This window comes from Taudactylus pleione, unplaced genomic scaffold (genome assembly GCF_031769625.1).
Source record: "Taudactylus pleione unplaced genomic scaffold, aTauple2 ptg000201l, whole genome shotgun sequence".
NCBI lineage: Eukaryota > Metazoa > Chordata > Amphibia > Anura > Myobatrachidae > Taudactylus > Taudactylus pleione.
Window position 1 is genome coordinate 8,169,842 of NW_028284603.1, and position 20,436 is coordinate 8,190,277.

The following is a 20,436-nucleotide window of genomic DNA, read 5'->3' on the forward strand; positions in this document are numbered from 1 at the left end:
AGCGGTCAGGGAAACGCACACGTGCCAGGGCATTTGAATGGCATAGCATACTATCGCAGTTGAACTGTGTGCGTAATCACTACTGCATTCGCAGTTGCGATCCATAATAAATCAGGCCCAGTGTCAGAAGAGTTTGATGGTGAACAACAGCTTACTGACTGAAAGTATCCTGGGGAACAGTATTGGGAGACACAGGATTTAGCAATATTATTTATTAATGTTTATTTACAGTCAGGTGCATAAATATTGGGACATTAACAGAATTTTCATATTTTGGCCTCTACTCATCACCACAATGGCTTTGAAATGAAACAAACAAGATGTGCTTTAACTGCAGACTTTCAGATTTAATTTGAGGGTAATTACATCCAAATCAGGTGAACGGTGTAGGAATTACAACGGTTTCTATATGTGCCTCCTACTTTTTAAGGGGCCAAAAGTAATGGGACTATCAACTCAAAAGCTATTTCATGGACAGGTGTGGGCTATTCCCTCATTATTTCATTATCAATTAAGCAGGTAAAAGGTCTGGAGTTGATTCTAGGTGTGACATTTGCATTTGGAATCAGTTGCTGTCGACTCTCAATATGAGATCTAAAGAGCTGTCCCTATCAGTGAAGCAAGCCACCCTTAGGCTGAAAAATCAAAACAAACCCATCAGAGAGATAGCAAAAACATTAGGTGTGACCAAATCAACTGTTTGAAACATTCTTAAAAATAAAGAACGCATCGGAGAGCTCAGCAACACCAAAAGACCCGGAAGACCATGGAAAACAACTGTGGTGGATGACAGAAGAATTATTTCCCTGGTGAAGAAAAACCCCTTCACAACAGTTGGCCAAATCAAGAACACTCTCCAGGAGGTAGGTGTATATGTGTCAAAGTCAACAATCAAGAGAAGACTTCTCAAGAGTGAATATAGAGGGTTCACCACAAGATGTAAACCATGGTGAGCCTCAAAAACAGGAAGACCAAATTAGAGTTTGCCATACATGTAAAAAAGCCATTATAGTTCTGGAACAACATCCTATGGACAGATGAGACAAAGATCAACTTGTACCAGAGTGATGGGAAGAGAAGAGTATGGAGAAGGAAAGGAACTGCTCATGATCCAAAACATACCACCTCATCAGTGAAGCATGGTGGTGGTAGCGTCATGGCGTGGGCATGTATGGCTGCCAATGGAACTGGTTCCCTTGTATTTATTGATGATGTGACTGCTGACAAAAGCAGAAGAATGAATTCTGAAGTGTTTTGGGCAATATTATATTCTCATATTCAGTCAAATGCTTCAGAACTCATTGGATGGCGCTTCACAGTAAAAAGTGGAGTGAATCCCCTGACCTGAATCCGATTGAGCATGCATTTCACTTGATGAAGACAAAACTGAAGGGAAAATGCCCCAAGAACAAGCAGGAACTGAAGACATTTGCAGTAGAGGCCTGGCAGAGCATCACCAGGGATGAAACCCGTCTGGTGATGTCTATGCGTTCCAGACTTCAGGCTGTAATTGCCTGCAAAGGATTTGCAACAAAGTATTAAAAAGTGAAAGTTAGATTTAGGATTGTTTAGTTTGTCCCATTACTTTGGCCCCTTAAAAAGTGGGAGGCACATATAGAAACCGTTGTAATTCCTACACCGTTCACCTGATTTGGATGTAATTACCCTCAAATTAAATCTGAAAGTCTGCAGTTAAAGCACATCTTGTTTGTTTCATTTCAAAGCCATTGTGGTGTTGGTGAATAGAGGCCAAAATATGAAAATGTTGTCAATGTCCCAATATTTATGCACCTGACTGTATAAAGCACCAGCATACACTGCACACTTTCAATTTGGACAGTCACCATACGGTGCCCTAAATCTTACTGATGTAACTTGCTCATTTTACCTTATCACAGAAATTCCCATGAGCAGACTGTTCAATTTTGCCCTAATTGTTGGGCTCCGGAAAGTATGGAGGAATTTCATTATTACCTCACCATTTTGTAGGAAAAACTATTGAGATGCCCTCTCTTAAAGAAGAGCTGTCACCTGGAGGACTGAAGGGCATTTATACAGTAGTACTGCAATACAACATCAGTGCCGGCCCTGACCAGATAGCTGCCCTAGGCAAAGTATTAGCTGGTTCTCTCTCTCCCCCCTCCCCCCCCCCCTTAGCCCCCATTCTATCACTGGGGCATGGGCCTAGCACCAGTCTATAAATAAACAATCATTGTAAAAGTCCAGATAATTTTCTTCTATGTGGACAGAAGGAAGAGCCTATCTTCAAGTTCTCATTAGTTCATGTGGGGGAAAAAAAACAAAAAACAACATGTTATAATAAAACAGTGTGTATGGGTGTTACACAGCACACTTCAAGAAGATGAAGGGTGTGACTGATTACCAATAAGGGGTAAAAATACTCAGAAAACCAGAGGAAAAAAGGAAATTTATAAGCATAACCTTGTAATCTCTAGGGTGGATAGTCTTCTGAAATTTTTATTTCCCATGGAGTGGGTATGAATCTTGTATATATGACCTCCAAATGGTCGAAGGATTCCTCCACGAGTATGTACATTAAATACAAGAAAAAAAAATATGGAATACCATCTAGTGCATTAATCCTTTTTGAAGGATAATTTTAATTCATTATCATAAAAGCATATAAAATACAAAAAAAATAAAAATATTTGGACAGTTCAATCACAGATGACAGCTATAAACCGCCTACCAGAAAGATAGTACCTCAAAGTTGGTACAATATGGCATGAATCAGTTTAAACACAGGCTTTCCGGAACCAGCATGTGGACCGCTGCTCCTGATCGACGAGGAGACCAATTTGGGATAATGGCAGGTAAAGTCCCTTGTAGTAAATACAGACGCGTTTCCACTCTGTCTCGAGTCTTTTCAAGGTGTATAGCTTGAAAAAGACTTGAGAATGAACACAATGGGCACTAACCCTGAATGGTTGCAGGACACATGGCATCAGGGAAACCATAAACAACTCAGGATCAGGGTTGGCAGCAGACAAACTTGGTATATATACACATTCCAGAATCAGGGCAGGCAGCACACAATAATATAGAGAAACAGGCCGTAGTCAAAGGTTAGAGAAAGCAGCGAGATCAAGTACAATCCAAATCAGCAACAGCCTGGGACAGCATAGTCTCCCGTCAAAAATGCCTGCCTTGTAATGGGGTTTTGAACATGTAATATATACACGGAAAAAACTATGGAGCAATTGCTTTCTATATCACCATTCACACCTAAGCATTGACACTTAGCTGTTAACATGCTTTTTCAATTTATTAAAGGTACTGGAGGTCAGAAGAAGGCATAGAAAAAAATCACCGAAACACCAGACAGGACATTACCAAAATTTATTCAGAGCGAAATAAAAAAGAGCAAGTACAAAAAAAAATCTAAAAAAAAAAAAAAATCCTGTTGCTTGGAATCCTAACAGTTTTGAAAAATGTAAATATGTTAGTAAGCACTTAAAATAAATAAAAAACTACAACGGAAATTGTACATTAATATCAAGAATAAACTCTTTATACATCATCAAGTTATTGACAACATACAAATAAAGAGGTTTGCATTCTCCTCAATTGATGAATCTTGCATTTATGACATTTTATTATAGAACAACTACATGTAAAAGGCTTTGTACAATCGAGTTAATTACAGTAACAAGCAGTATGACTGCAAAGAATTGCTTTTAAAATGACCGTACAAAAAAAACAAACAAAAATGGTTTTGAAGGATGTGCAAGCTTGTGACTGAATATAAAATTAAACTGAATAAATTAAATGAAATTAAGAAAAAAAAGTGAATGTTTAAAAGGACAACCACACTTTTTTTTTCTAAAATGGACTTGTTCATTAGTTATTTAAGGAAGAAACCTTCACTGGGGATCTGCTCTTCAGTTTGCCATCCAAAAAAATAAAATAAAAGGAATAAATAATAATAATAAAAAAAATAAATTGCTAGTTTGCAGCATTTCACATAACACCCAAAAAAAGATGATTACACTGCTCCAGCTATGGACTTAATAAAATGTGGCCGTACCACTAATAATAGCAACGGCAAGACTTCCAAATGTCTAGAGTAATGAAGTAGCAGAGAAGGAACCACAAACAAACTCATATTAAATTGGTTTAAGAAGTTATATTATAAAATAATAAGTGTATTTGTTTTTGTTCATTTTGTGCGGGGTGGAGGGAACCTTAAAAATTGCCAAAAAATATGGTGAAAAAAAATAGCTAGTAGAATTGACAAAAACAGCAGATTCAGCATTTTGTTTATACCCAAATTAAGCCACTGCATTATTTGAGTATGTTTCATCTTATCCCTCTATGGGGGTGAGGAGATCTTGCCAAGGTCTGGCAAGAGACCGAGTTGTAAGTCTTTTGAGTACCATTTACCTGAAACTTGTTAACATGAAATAATTATACCACATCAAACTTGCTTAGACCTTTAATATTAACAATTGTTTTTTGTATTCTCAATATTAATATAGTAGGCAATAAGAAAGTTATTAAAAATATTTATTGGGGGGGGGGGAGGGGGGGCAGGAGAAGTCTATTCTGAAAAGGCCACTCTAAACAATGCCCCAAGATGTGTCACATCTGTGTACTATTCTAGCTTACTGATAATCAGCTGAGAAATGCTACAGAAAATGTAAGAATGCTAAAGATAAGTCCTATTTAAAGCTCAATTTGCAAAAAAAACGCCCTCTCGACTAATCAATAGCATTATCAAACCCATACTGTCAGTAGTTATTACATTTCATAGATAATAAAAAACAAAATATTAAAGTGTGCAATGGAAGTGTTGAATGTCTGAAAGGCTGTTGTCGTACTGGCTTAGTCGGTGTACTTCGTTCTTCTGTTCCTTAGAGGCTTTAGTTTAAAAGCAGTTTTTTGTCAAACTCCAGAAACCATTAGCAAATCGAACAGTGTGGAGGATAAATACTGAAGTGTTGGGAACATCTGAGAGGTATGCTGGGTTTAAACAGTCTACACATTAGATTTGGGTGCAGAGTTGAGGGGGATCTCATTGAGTTCAGTTCGCAGGCAAAGGTACTCCCCAGTTACAGCCATTAAACCAATGCATACCGCGATCAGCAGCCACCAAGTGATTGTGCTGGGGAAGTGGGTGTTATAAATCCAACATCCAAGCAGATGAAAAAGATGCACTGTTACAGTGAAATCTAAGCACTGCTTTCCTCTGCGTATAAAGTACAGTAAGCCCAGAGCACAGGTTAAAGAGTTCAAGATGAAAGCCATCATGGTGACTCTCCCATGTACAGAAGAAAACCCCAAAATCTCATAATTAAATATCTGGTCGAGAGAAGGGCTGTAGTGAATCAACAAGTTCAGTGATGCAATCCAGAGGCCCAGCGAGCTGTAGAAGATGAACTGCATCAATGCAATCTGGGAAAGGATTAGAACTGGATCCCATACATAGCTGCGGAACTGTCCAGCCATTGTCATGGTAAAGTCTTTAAGCTATAACACAGGCAAAGACCTACAGGCAGATATTGCTGTAGAGGGAAGAGAAACATAATTGTGGTTAAGGTTCCAGTAATTGGACTGAGCACATGACTACCTGTAAAATGGAGGCAAAGCACACAGAGGGTAACCTTAAAATGTAAATTCTACTGCTAAATCCCTTGAAGCAAAAGGGACAAATATTTTCCCAAATAACACAGCCATCAAATGGTTTGTACAAAGCCCATTTTATATTAGTAGTTCTGTTTTACTTTAGAAAAATACTTGTGTAATGTAATTGAGATGTTGCCCATAGCAACCACATTCTACTTAACATTTAACTAGCACCTTTTAGAAGAGATTAGCTAAAATCTGATTGGTTGCTATGGGCAAAATCTCCACTTCTAAAAACACTCACTTTAGTAAATATACCCCCTTAGTCTTCATTCTAGCACCCTGCACCTGTCACACCTGTGCATTCCCTCTTTCCTGCCTGGCGAGTTGCTCTCTGCTCTGGTGCTTCTAGCGCACTCAGCTCATGCAACGAATTGCTGAGATACAGCCCAGAGTGCTAGAAGCACCAGAGCAGAGCGCGACACACCCAGGCAGGAAAGAGGAAGTGCATGGGTTGTGACAGGAGCAAGGTGCTAGAATGAACACTGATTATCTATTTTTACAGAAACAATCCTCAAAGATGTCTGCCTAGTAGTGCAATGTCACATAAAGGGGGTTAAAAAAAAAAAAAAGCCATCACTGGGGGAAGGGGAGGGTTGGAAATGTAATTATTATCTAGTTCTTGTGCACCATGCATGCACAGAAAATAAACAAATAAATAAAAATGATGTCCCTTTGTGCCTTCTACAGGTGCCCCCCTGGGCAAAATAGAAAGTGACCTATGTTAATTACTAGACTTAAAGGATTATTTACTAAACAGCAGCTTTTTAGAGATTATCAGCATCTTTGTCCAGAGAATTTAAAACCGCAAAAATATTATATGTAAAACACACCCGGTATTGCACTTCGTAGCATTGTAGTTTTCAAAGTTGACATTTGTTAAATAAACACCTCTCATCTCAGAGTCATGTTTCACACTGTACTTTGCTCTCTCTCAGCATAAATCAGAGATCCAGTGCAGGTCAGTCAGGGTAATTACTGCTTGTTATACAATCTCTGTCTATTTGTTAATAGCCAGACTTGATTTATTCCTATTTTACTAATTCTAAGGACTTAAAATGGCAATAAAATTAACTAACAACTCCCCCCCAATAAGGAATTTTATATGCTAATAAAATGTATTGAATTTGATATATATTATAAGCCTATTTTGCATACTAGCACTATGTAAACAATCGTTAGAACACATCCCTTAAAGACACGCCCCATTTTCTTGTGACCACGCCTCCTTTCCAGAACAGACACGGAAAGCATCCACTTTAATAATGGAATAATGGCAGAATCATTGCTAAAAAGAGAATTGGAAATGAATTCAGCTTCCATTTTCAGGACTGAAAATCCACTTTTAGTATGGTTTAGTTATAGAAGCTGCTCCTCTATTGGAGAATATTTCAGAAATAATTAAGAGCAAAAGTCAGCATTAGAATGAATAGACTCATCCATTTGATTAATAGACAAGAAATGTGTACCTTCTATTTGATATGCCTATAATGATCAAACACCACAGAGGGGTTAGATTGGAGGTACCGTGTTTCCCCGATAATAAGACACTGTCTTTTTTTTTTTTGGACAAAAAAACTCCATAGGGCTTATTTTCAGGGTAGGGCTTATTTTAATTAACATTGACAGCAATTTCAATAATTCAATACAATTATTTAATTACCTTTATTTTTTATCCTCTTTTTCTCTACTCTCCTCCGCGGCACTGCTGTAAATGACGCTGCCGCGCACGCCAGCTGCCGCTCGCTCAGAGAGTGAGACGCTGCAGCTGTGATTGGATGCCACTGTTAAATCTTTAACAGTGGCATCCATTTCATGCAAGGGGAAGAGCTGGGGGCATTTTAGTCTAGCGCAGGGACCGGACAAAATGGGGATTTTGTTAGGGCTTATTTTCGGGGTAGGGCTTATTTTGGACCGTTTTTCAAAAGTAAGGGTAGGGCTTATTATCGGGGAAACACGGTAGTTGAAATCCTGACAACCAGGATGCAGGCACTCACAATGCTGGCACCGGAATCCCGACATCAGTCAGAATCCCGAGCTGACAGTAAATAGTGGAGGTTGGGTTAAGCACTAGGGTGGGAAGGGGGTTTAGGTTTAGGCAGTAGTGGGAGAAGGTTAGAATACTTACCGACAAGTGTCGTATCCTAACCCAGTCGGGATGCTGGCGTTGGGATCCCGAGCACTGGCATCCCTTGCCTAACCCGGTTAGATAGGTAACTAATTTAATACATTACTTTTAGTCAGTCTTCTAAAATATCCAAAAGTACACAATACTATGTAGTCCATGGATTAGCCATCACCGACAGTATAATAAAAAGTGCTTTATACTGACAATTTTACTTTTACTCATAACTATGCACAGATTATTAGTCTTTAGGACCTTAGGGGTCTATTCATGAAGCAGTGAAAGAGAGTGACAGTGTGCCAGTGGAGCAGTTGCCATGGCAACCAATCAGCTACCTATCTATTATTTTACAGAATGTACTTGATAAATTAAAACTCAAAACTGATTGCCCATGGCAACCAATCAGCTCCTACCTATTATTTTACATTATGTACTTGATAAATTAAACCTCAAAACTGATTGGTTGCCATGGGCAACTTCTCCACTCTTTTCACTGCTTCATGAACAGACCCTTTGGTCTATTGAGCCCAACTAGCAGTCCATACACTTGTCTGTACATGTGTGAGTAAGCTCACAGATTCAGCCTATGTACAAGCAACATGAATACATTCAGTCAACCTCAAAACTTTACGCAGCTACGGGTTCAGGCACAAGGTCTACACGGCAACTACAGAATACATCCTGGTGCCCCCCCTCCCCCGTCTACATGAGACACCTAGTCCTCCTTGTATTTCTTCTGACCTGGCCACAAGTCTCTCGCTCAAGGAATGGAGTCACTGGTGAGAAAGTCTGTTTGTGAGTCAGTATGAATCAGCTGCTCTCTGATTCACTGCAGAACTCATTTCTAGAGCAAGGTACAAATGATTCATAGCATCTCATGAAACTAAACTTAGCACCACAACAGGCAGGTTGCTATTTGGCTGTCCCTGGGTCCACCTCCCAGGCAGCACAGGTGAGGAAGTTAGGCTCCTTACTGTTGGAGAAACGTGTTGATCACTGATACAAGACTTAGGTGATTATATGTCCCTTACCTGGCATTAATTTTATCTTCTTAAAATATCCATTTGATACGTAACAGACCTAAAAGAAAGGAGAGAGTGTAAATGTCAACAGCAACCCACCAAACACTATTGGGTAGTTACTAACCATCGGGTTATGAAAGCCAACGAAGATCAGCAGCTTTAACTGATGGAAATAAAATGGTAACTAATAAAAATGCTAAATCAGGCTCATTCAGCTTTATTACAGTTGCCGTTTTAAGTCCAATGGGCAAAGCCGTCGATCATCGACAGCATTGACAAATGGTGACATAGTAAATTAACATTTGCCCATTTATCATGAAACACTAGTCAGGTTTCTACTGGAATTTAATAATACACAAGAACTGGATTATGGAGGCCCCTACAAACAAGTTACATTATAACTGAGACACCAATAACATTCACAAATATATACAGAAAATAGTTTAGAAACTGAAGTTATGTCTTTGACCATGGGGCAAGAATTGTTTTCTTAACCTCAAACTACTGCCTACTATTAAACCTAATGCATTAGTAATCCAGTGTCTCCAAACATGACAAGACGGATAACGGAGAAATAAAAACTTGAAATGATCTTCATAGTATATACCATATAAGTGTACAGCCACGGCCAAAAATGTTGAGAATGACACAAGTATTGGTTTTCACAAAGTTTGCTGCTTCAGTGTTTTTAGCCCTTTTTGTCAGATGTTACTATGGTATACTGTAGTAAAACTACAAGCATTTCATAAGTTTCAAAGGCTTTTATTGACAATTACATTAAGTTTATGCAAAGAGTCAATATTTTCAGTGTTGATCCTTCTTTTTCAAGACCTCTGCAATTCGCCCTGGCATGCTGTCAATCAACTTCTGGGTCACATACTGACTGATGGCTGCACATTCTTGCCTAATCAATGCTTGGAGTTTGTCAGAATTTGTGGGTTTTTGTTTGTCCATCCGCCTCTTGAGGATTGACCACAAATTCTCAATGGGATTATGGTCTGGGGAGTTTCCTGGCCATGGACCCAAAATTTCGATGTTTTGTTCCCCGAGCCACTTAGTTATCACTTTTGCCTTATGCTGGAAAAGGCATTGTTTGTCACTAAACTGTTCTTGGATGGTTGGGAGAAGTTGCTTTTGGAGGATGTTTTGGTACCATTCTTTAGTCATGGCTGTGTTCTTAGGCAAAATTGTGAGTGAGCCCACTCCCTTGGCTGAGAAGCAACCCCACACATGACTGGTCTCAGGATGCTTTACTGTTAGCACAAGCAGCTTCTGCTGATTAAAATGATATGCAGCATGCCTAAGTTTTCTGTGCATCTGCATGCGAAAAGCTACATTACAGTGTCAGCAGCTGTAACATGTATCATAGCGTTTCGCATGCAGATACATCCACAGACGCAGAGACCATAGGCATGCTGTATATCATTTTAATCAGCAGAAGCTGCTTGTGCTAACTATTCACATCACTGTGTGAATAAGATGCATTTGAAGGTAAAAGTCGCACGAAAGATGCTCTGCACTACCAAGTCAGAAGGACTGCTTAACGTGCAAGGAGGCTAGATGTATGAGGACACATCTGTAGGATCATCTGCAATCCCATTGGTCGACTAAGTGACACATGGGGTTATGCAAGCCGGCTGCCGCAAACGCACAAAAGAGGCCAGGAAATCTCCGGCAGCCTACAGAGAACCTGGCCTTGTCACTAACCCCCTACCGAAACAGCGGCAGCACACCTTCACTTTGCGAAACAGAAGCCTTTGCCGCCCCATCCAAACCCCGAAACGACAACAGACTGTCGATGACTAACAGTCTGCAGCCAAACTCCGTGCGACATCGCAGACCCATACTGCACGTGCGCAGTACGGGTCTGGCGTATGTGCAGATTCCCGACCACAATTTCTTCTCCTGCGTCCTCTTCTGAACCAGGCCCTCAGACAGTATCTCCACGCTAATTTATGGCTGCATATATCTATAATTTATAACTACCAGTAGACATGACGTTTATTGTAACAGACTCCTACACATTGCGAGTGAAGATGCTGACACACTATAAGCTACAAACACTGTGGATTTTACTATGCGCAGTTCCTCCATTCCGAAGTTCTGTAGTAAGCAATTTAAGACTTTCTTATTGCTGTGTGGCACATTGCCTGAAACCTGTGTATTTGTATTTATCTTTTACTTGCACTTAGTAGTGTTCATTCTAGCACCCTGCACATAGTCAGTAAGGAGGGCATATTTTAATTCTGAAGGGCAACATTTTAGATGTGATGTGTCACTATATGCCCTCTTCAGTAATTATGTGGCAGGGTGCTAGAAGGAACACTAATGAGTTTCTCTCCTATACAAACTAACTATCAATTTGATTGTGCTAAATGGCCTTTTTTTGGATGCCATTAATCATTAGAAAGTAATATATTTTGTATGCGTTTGTCTTTAATTCTATGTGTAGAGTGAAAAGTGATTTATACTTCAGGTGACCTATTCAGGGTCACACATTAATGCAAGCAAGACAGGCAGCACTACAGATCTCCCTATTATGTGCTCTGTATGGGGGGGTTCCTTGCCATGCATGTGCTTTGAAGTTTGTACGCCAGTACCTAAAAAACGTTAATGTGAGGAATGGGAAAACACAAAGGGGCAATCCAATTAGCCGCAATGGGTGCGTTTTGCCATTGCCACAGCGTTCAAACGCCGGCAACGGCACCTCATCTCACACCCCTCGCGGCCCTCTTTTAGGCTGAACTCACTCAATTTTGTACACAGCCCTATGGGTCTGCGCACAGTTTTGAGCGAGTTCAGGCTGCCGTAAAGTAAGCCCATTGTCCCGATGACTCGCGCCAGCGAGGGCATCGCATATAATTGGATTGACCCCCATAGCCTATGTACTAACACTACCTGTAAACTATTCTTATGTGAATTGTCAACTGATTCAAAGGTTTGGCCGTGATTGAGCAACAAACATACATTTCATTTTAATATATATTAGTAAGGAAATATGTATATTTTACACACAAAAAAACAATACTGACCCTCCAATAAAAAAGGTGTTTAATGTTATTTTCATGTAGGTTTTCCCTCTTCTCAGTTTCAGGTAATGGTCATTTACCTACCCATATAGCTGCCCAATGCATGTGACTACCTTTTGGGAGCAATAGGATACCAAAACTATAGTCTGCAGCTGAATAGAATCTAAATATTGTAAACAGCTCAGGAAAAGTGGAATATAAAACCCTCCTGAGCTACACAGCAGCTAATAACAGCCTACGGGGGAGATGTATCAAACCTCGGAGAGAGGTAAAGTGGAGAGAGATAAACTACCAACCAATCAGCATCTAACTATCATTTTACAAACACAGCATGTAACATGGCAGTTAGGAGCTGACTGGCTGGTACTTTCTCTCTAAGGCTTAGTACATCTCCTCCTATATGATGTCACACAACTGTATAATACTATGTCTGAGGAATGTTGTGAGATCACGTCACCAGCACACGGGCGCCCCATGTATCAGCAGGCAGGCCTAGGTTTCCCCAACACTGGCGGCACTACAAGTATCAGCATGCCCTGACAGCAAGCTGATCCCCAGAACCTACATTGGTGTATAGGCAGCGAGCACAGCCGCCGCGGGCAGCACCCAGCCTCCGGGATACGTAGCACATCTTACCGCCTTGTCACCTCGCACAGCTGGCGCTCACCCCTGTGAACAGTGATCCTGGCCTCCGCCGTCTCCAGCAGCCATCACACCGGCCTCCTCAGTACTACGTCACTTCCTGCACACAGCTGTCGTAGCGGAAGTTGCACCACATCTGTACACATCACACAAATCACACACTGCCATTATCTTCCTGCTGCAATTGCGTCATAAGTCACGTGATGCGCGCACAACTCAGCCCTGGCGTCTCCTACACACATACAGCCCTGAGCTACGCTCTCACGGTGCGGGACTCGTCTCCAGGAAGTAGCTGAGAGGCCGAAAAGTGGCTCCTGGCAACCCCGGATTTTCTGCCCTCACTGCGCTTTCACTTCCGCCCTCACTGCGCTTTCACTTCCGCCCATCGCCTGCGCAGCGGCTTGTTCCATCCACCTTCGTTCTGACGGCCGGACGGCGCGGTGGTTGATGGGAAGGTGAATCCGGGAGACTGAGCGTTGAGCCGGGGCAGAAGGCTGTGTGTGTGTCGGTGTCCGTTCTCTCAGCCCTGGGTTACCGGGAGGCGAAGGGGGTGCGGTGTCCCCCAGGAGTGACTGGTGTGCGAGTGCGCCCCCCCCGGGCGGAGACACCTGAGCTAGGGGCGGAACCGTGCCGGGGATCGACATGAACGGCACACCCGAGCTCTGCGGCCCGGGATAAGGGGGACGAGGTGAGATGAGCCGGCCTGTCTGTCTGTCTGTCCGTCACCTATTGCTTCTAGCCGGTCACACTTCCCGTTCTGCAGCCTACATACAGGGATCACTTCCACATTGTCACCCGGGCTGTATACTGACCCTATACAGTACACCAGGGACCCAGCGGCCACCATGCAGACACTGCACCTGTGTCGTTCCTATGCTTTTTCCATTCATATGTCTATTGCGTAACCCCTGTTATCTGTACCGTGTATGTGTTATCTCTTGTGCATGCAATCACAGTACCTGCTGTCATTTCATTGTAGCATCCAGGCCATTGCATTATACTTTTTATATTTTAGTTTTTTATTTGTTTACATTCTATGTTTGATCATCTGTTGACTAAATAGTCAGTTTTATGCCCGTGTGCAATACAAGAAAGGGGATAGCTGGTATATTAGGGGGCACGTACAAGTGTTGGGAGACAAAGAAATCCAATAGTTTAAAAAAATAAGCCGCTCTTTAGCCGAGCATTGGAAGTGCCTGTGTTTTTTTTGCTTATGTTGTACGTTTTTTTTAAGCCGCTTTCTATAATTGTTTTGATGGCTATGCCTTTACTATGTCAACAATTGCTGTGTAATGTTATGCTGTGACGCGGTTAAACTGTGACGTTAGGGTTACCTTAAAAAAATCGCTAGTCAACATGAACACCGAAAGGGTAGTGGACAAGTAGAGTAGCCTCCCATCAGAGGTGGTAGAGGCTAAAACAGTAGAGCAATTTATACATGCATGGGATAGACATAAGGATATCCTTCAGAAGAAGTAAGGATCAATAAGGGTTGAGGTAACAATATGTTTAAAAATGGGGCAGACTAGATGGGCCAAGTGGTTCTTATCTGCCGTCAAATTCTATGTTTCTATGGTAACTGTACCTTTATTTTGATGTTTATTCCTCTCACCCCTCCTCCTGTATGGTGTTTGGTACATCTTGTACCACCTAATAATTGAAAGATAATGGGTCTGAAAGATTTTTTTCCAAATTGTTTGATACGTCCTTAGTGAGTGTACCTGTGTGATTTCATTGTAACACTTTGCAATACTTTAGGCAACTTCAATTTTGTCTCCATCGAATGCTTGTCAGAAGGTGTTTGTGCGCAGCTCAGTTTGCGTGCCGTATTTGTTGGGCTGTATGTATGAAAGCAAGTGCATTATGGACTGAGAATGCCCATTAAAAGCTTTAAGACAAACATCCCTGTGTCTGAGGCCAATGTTAGGTATAAATATAATCCAGTCATACCAAAATGGCTTGTCTCGCTAGGATACGATTAGTGCAGTAGGGTTAATGAATACATATGTACTTATGTTTGATTAACATAGATGTGTAATTTGGTAGTTCACTTTTTGGTTTTTGACACAAATACTGTTTTCAAGATTAATAATCCATATTATTTTAATCTGTAATTATAAGTGCTTTACATGAACCTGAGACATTATATTTTGGTCAAAGTTGAATTGGTTTGTTATGCTAATAGTTATGTTAGAATTTCATTTTCTTTAACATGCTTTGATGGAACATTTATGATATAAGCTTCCTCTGAATGAGAATCTTCTATTTATTCTAATAGATAATAAATCAATGAAATGTTGCACTGCATTATTATTGGGAAAAACAAAACATATGTTATGGATGGTTACCACACTGCTGTAACTAATTATTATAAAATACAGCACTTCTTTGTTTGTACACAGTGCCGCTGTACATGTGTGTGCGTGTACACCTAGTGCAGCTGTACGTGTGTGTACACTCAGTGCCGCTGTACCTGTGTGTGTGTACACTCAGTGCCGCTGTACCTGTGTGTGTGTGTACACTCAGTGCCGGTGCCTGTGTGTGTGTGTACACTCAGTGCCTGTGTGTGTGTGTACACTCAGTGCCTGTGTGTGTGTGTACACTCAGTGCCTGTGTGTGTGTGTACACTCAGTGCCTGTGTGTGTGTGTACACTCAGTGCCGGTGTGTGTGTGTGTGTGTACACTCAGTGCCTGTGTGTGTGTGTGTACACTCAGTGCCGGTGTGTGTGTGTGTGTACACTCAGTGCCGGTGTGTGTGTGTGTGTGTGTACACTCAGTGCCGGTGTGTGTGTGTGTGTACACTCAGTGCCGGTGTGTGTGTGTGTACACTCAGTGCCTGTGTGTGTGTGTACACTCAGTGCCTGTGTGTGTGTGTACACTCTGTGCCTGTGTGTGTGTGTGTGTGTACACTCTGTGCCTGTGTGTGTGTGTACACTCTGTGCCTGTGTGTGTGTGTACACTCTGTGCCTGTGTGTGTGTGTACACTCTGTGCCTGTGTGTGTGTGTACACTCTGTGCCGGTGTGTGTGTGTACACTCTGTGCCGGTGTGTGTGTGTACACTCTGTGCCGGTGTGTGTGTGTACACTCTGTGCCGGTGTGTGTGTGTACACTCTGTGCCGGTGTGTGTGTGTACACTCTGTGCCGGTGTGTGTGTGTACACTCTGTGCCGGTGTGTGTGTGTACACTCTGTGCCGGTGTGTGTGTGTACACTCTGTGCCGGTGTGTGTGTGTACACTCTGTGCCGGTGTGTGTGTGTACACTCTGTGCCGGTGTGTGTGTGTGTGTACACTCTGTGCCGGTGTGTGTGTGTGTACACTCTGTGCCGGTGTGTGTGTGTGTGTGTACACTCAGTGCCGGTGTGTGTGTGTGTGTGTACACTCAGTGCCGGTGTGTGTGTGTGTGTACACTCAGTGCCGCTGTACCTGTGTGTTTGTGAGTGTGTGTGTACACTCAGTGCCGGTGTGTGTGTGTGTACACTCAGTGCCGGTGTGTGTGTGTACACACTCAGTGCCGGTGTGTGTGTCTGTACACTCAGTGCCGGTGTGTGTGTCTGTACACTCAGTGCCGGTGTGTGTGTCTGTACACTCAGTGCCGCTGTACCTGTGTGTTTGTGAGTGTGTCTGTACACTCAGTGCCGGTGTGTGTGTGTGTACACTCAGTGCCGCTGTACCTGTGTGTTTGTGAGTGTGTGTGTACACTCAGTGCCGGTGTGTGTGTGTGTACACTCAGTGCCGCTGTACCTATGTGTGTGTACACTCAGTGCCGCTGTACGTGTGTGTGTACACTCGGTGCCGCTGTACCTATGTGTGTGTACACTCGGTGCCGCTGTACCTATGTGTGTGTGTGCACTGCCGCTGTATCTGTGTGTGTGTATGTGTGTGTGTGCACTGCCGCTGTATCTGTGTGTGTGTGTGTGCACACTGCCGCTGTATCTGTGTGTGTGTGTGTGCGCACACTGCCGCTGTATCTGTGTGTGTGTGCACACTGCCGCTGTATCTGTGTGTGTGTGCACACTGCCGCTGTATCTGTGTGTGTGTGCACACTGCCGCTGTATCTGTGTGTGTGTGTGTGTGTGTGTGCACACTGCCGCTGTATCTGTGTGTGTGTGTGCACACTGCCGCTGTATCTGTGTGTGTGTGTGCACACTGCCGCTGTATCTGTGTGTGTGTGTGTGTGTGTGCACACTGCCGCTGTATCTGTGTGTGTGTGTGTGTGTGCACACTGCCGCTGTATCTGTGTGTGTGTGTGCACACTGCCGCTGTATCTGTGTGTGTGTGCACACTGCCGCTGTATCTGTGTGTGTGTGTGTGCGCACACTGCCGCTGTATCTGTGTGTGTGTGTGTGCACACTGCCGCTGTATCTGTGTGTGTGTGCACACTGCCGCTGTATCTGTGTGTGTGTGCACACTGCCGCTGTATCTGTGTGTGTGTGCACACTGCCGCTGTATCTGTGTGTGTGTGTGTGTGTGCACACTGCCGCTGTATCTGTGTGTGTGTGTGTGTGTGCACACTGCCGCTGTATCTGTGTGTGTGTGTGTGTGCACACTGCCGCTGTATCTGTGTGTGTGTGTGCACACTGCCGCTGTATCTGTGTGTGTGTGCACACTGCCGCTGTATCTGTGTGTGTGTGCACACTGCCGCTGTATCTGTGTGTGTGTGCACACTGCCGCTGTATCTGTGTGTGTGTGTGTGCACACTGCCGCTGTATCTGTGTGTGTGTGCACACTGCCGCTGTATCTGTGTGTGTGTGTGTGTGCACACTGCCGCTGTATCTGTGTGTGTGTGTGTGTGCACACTGCCGCTGTATCTGTGTGTGTGTGTGCACACTGCCGCTGTATCTGTGTGTGTGTGTGTGCACACTGCCGCTGTATCTGTGTGTGTGTGCACACTGCCGCTGTATCTGTGTGTGTGTGCACACTGCCGCTGTATCTGTGTGTGTGTGTGTGTGCACACTGCCGCTGTATCTGTGTGTGTGTGTGTGCACACTGCCGCTGTATCTGTGTGTGTGCACACTGCCGCTGTATCTGTGTGTGTGCACACTGCCGCTGTATCTGTGTGTGTGCACACTGCCGCTGTATCTGTGTGTGTGCACACTGCCGCTGTATCTGTGTGTGTGCACACTGCCGCTGTATCTGTGTGTGTGCACACTGCCGCTGTATCTGTGTGTGTGCACACTGCCGCTGTATCTGTGTGTGTGCACACTGCCGCTGTATCTGTGTGTGTGCACACTGCCGCTGTATCTGTGTGTGTGCACACTGCCGCTGTATCTGTGTGTGTGCACACTGCCGCTGTATCTGTGTGTGTGTGCACACTGCCGCTGTATCTGTGTGTGTGTGCACACTGCCGCTGTATCTGTGTGTGTGTGCACACTGCCGCTGTATCTGTGTGTGTGTGCACACTGCCGCTGTATCTGTGTGTGTGTGCACACTGCCGCTGTATCTGTGTGTGTGTGCACACTGCCGCTGTATCTGTGTGTGTGTGCACACTGCCGCTGTATCTGTGTGTGTGTGTGCACACTGCCGCTGTATCTGTGTGTGTGTGTGCACACTGCCGCTGTATCTGTGTGTGTGTGTGTGTGCACACTGCCGCTGTATCTGTGTGTGTGTGTGTGTGCACACTGCCGCTGTATCTGTGTGTGTGTGTGTGTGCACACTGCCGCTGTATCTGTGTGTGTGTGTGCACACTGCCGCTGTATCTGTGTGTGTGTGTGTGTGTGCACATTGCCGCTGTATCTGTGTGTGTGAGTACGCACACTGCCGCTGTATCTGCCTGAGTGGGATTACTGTGGCTCATTGTGAGTGGTATGACTAGCAGGTGACACCTGATCCTTTCTTATAATACATTCAGTAGACCTGTACTTGTTCTCCAGTGTCTGACTGTGGAAAAGTACAAGAACTTGATCTGTTACATTCCAAGTGCAAGGGAGCTTTGTGCAGGTAGACGACTGCAGTAAATTCAACCGTCATGGAATCTATAGGTGACGTTTTTCTAGCTCTGACTGTTCTGTGTGGTTTTTCTTTTCACACGACTGACTCCTATGTGTACTGGACTCTTACTACCAGCTGAATTTTTTTTTTCTGAGAAAATTAGCTTCCACTTATATGCAGTAACGTAATCAAACAAGTTGAAAGATAGGTGACTATGTGGACTTCTAGATAGTTAATGATTGGCAAGAAAGCTGGCTTCATTTGGACGGCTGACCTTCTCATAGACGTGTGTGTGTGTGTATATATGTATGTATATGTGTCTAATATAAATTATATAATTATCTCACTCTGGAAATAGTTTAAACGGATAAACTGCATAAGTTTATTTGGTGCAATAACTGCAACGTTTCCAGTCCGCTCAGGATCCTTTTATCAAGCTATTTATTTTACACACACTAGCATAAGGGGCTTCTCACCTTAAGCTGGGTACACATTGGGCTCGATTCAATTGAACGCAAATAAAATAACTCCAGGAGGGAGTTCCCGCAGCTATTCAATTTAGAGCACAGTTAGGTTGGAGAGTGCCCCTTCTCCCGCCTGAAACAGGGTGTTTAGTTGCGAGAACAGGCATTCTCTGACTAAACTTCCCGGCGCGATGCTGTTTCCGCGGCGATAAGGTCAGAAAACAGTATTGCGCCTGTATTTTGTCTGCTTTCTGCTCGCACCACTGGAGGGATGCGAGAAGAAATCCTTAACAGCGCGCTGAATTGAATAGCTCCGGAAGCTCCCTCCCAGCGCTATTTAATTTGTGTTCAATTGAATCGAGCCCATTGTGTTGACAGACCCGCCAGCGCAGCGGCTGGTCAGGTAAGCTATACAGACTTAACAATCGTCCGCTCGATGTGTATTCCCTGGCATCACAACTGGGAGGGCATTTGAACTTGTCTGCCCAGTTGGGCTGTCAGTCACCGGTGGTCCCTGCAGCAAGTGTATGGGCGATCAGGCGACCGCCCTACACACAGCCAGATTTGCAGATATATCGTCCGTCAGCTGTGATGCTGATGCAATATGTCTGTGAACGACGAAGTTCAGACATATCTTTGTACACACCCGCTGACGAGCTTGCAATATATCGATTGTTGAATTGAACGGCTGATATATTGCCTAGTGCACAAGTTCCCAAACTTGGTCCTCAGGACCCCAAACAGTGCATGGTTTCCAGGTCTCATCACAGAATCGCAAGTGAGATAATTACTTCCACCTGTGGATCTTCTAAAATGTCAATGAATAATGAACACACCTGTGCAACTAAAGGTCCTGAGGACCGAGTTTGAGAACCACTGGCCTAGTGTGTACCCAGCTTTACACTTGCCCCAGCTGCACTTTCCCGCAGTTCCTTCTCTCCGACCTCCCGTGGTGAGAGGGGTGGGGGTACAGTCTGTCTCTAGTCTCCCACTGTGCATGTCTGACTCAGAACAGACCTTCGTTGAATTTTAAAATTAAAAAGTCAGAAAACATAATGTAGCATTCAGGAGCCTTTTTATGAAATCGCAGAGCCAGCAGTTTCCTTTAAGGAGCTTGGGTTGGTGTGCACACATCGACACAAGGTTGACTCCCAAAATGTAAATGCAAGCTGTCATTGTTTTAGAAATATTGTTAGCTTGGCTTCTGGAAGATGCCCAGCTGTGTCATATAATTGACACTATTTTTATATTAAGCACAACTTTGGACATTCCTAATCTAGATCCCAAACGGTGAACTACAGTGATGTCCCTCAAAGGCCGGGTGCTTCAGGGTGGTGTGTGTGTCTCATACCTCCCAGTATCTCCTCCTCGCTGAGGTGAGACTGGTAATTGATGCTTGTGGTCAAAAGGGGGAAGGGACCCAGGTCAAGACTGCTTTTTTTTTTTTTACCTTTTAATAATTAAATACACTGGGAGGTGCACATTAGATCTGACGTGCATGCGCTTGCCAACATCATGACATCAATTCTATCAGGGTTCAGTTTTATTGTATAGATACATACAAACAAGCAGTAGAAAACA

General features: G+C 43.5%; 2 protein-coding genes across 5 annotated transcripts in view; one reads left to right on the plus strand and one right to left on the minus strand.

Annotated features, from left to right (window-relative positions):
• Positions 1-3,516: 3,516 nt before the first annotated feature.
• SYS1 (SYS1 golgi trafficking protein) lies at positions 3,517-12,747 on the minus strand. Of its 3 annotated transcripts, none has more exons than XM_088477234.1 (3): positions 12,490-12,747; positions 8,803-8,851; positions 3,517-5,525 (listed from the first exon to the last, which is right to left on the minus strand). In XM_088477234.1, the coding sequence occupies exon 3, from the start codon at positions 5,473-5,475 to the stop codon at positions 4,999-5,001; it is 477 nt and encodes a 158-aa protein (XP_088333360.1). In that variant the 5' UTR covers positions 5,476-5,525; positions 8,803-8,851; positions 12,490-12,747; the 3' UTR covers positions 3,517-4,998. The 3 variants fall into 3 exon arrangements, with proteins under 3 accessions (XP_088333360.1, XP_088333359.1, XP_088333361.1); XM_088477233.1 differs by having other exon boundaries at positions 12,459-12,747; XM_088477235.1 differs by lacking the exon at positions 12,490-12,747 and adding an exon at positions 12,388-12,439.
• Positions 12,660-20,436, plus strand: part of AFTPH (aftiphilin) — a 74,485-nt gene continuing 66,708 nt past the window's right edge. Inside the window, exon 1 of one of the 2 annotated variants that reach the window (XM_088477231.1) lies at positions 12,660-13,152. The gene's annotated coding sequence lies outside the window, so the exon portion shown is untranslated. The remainder of the gene's footprint in view (positions 13,153-20,436) is intronic. The other variant, XM_088477232.1, reaches the window with a different exon arrangement.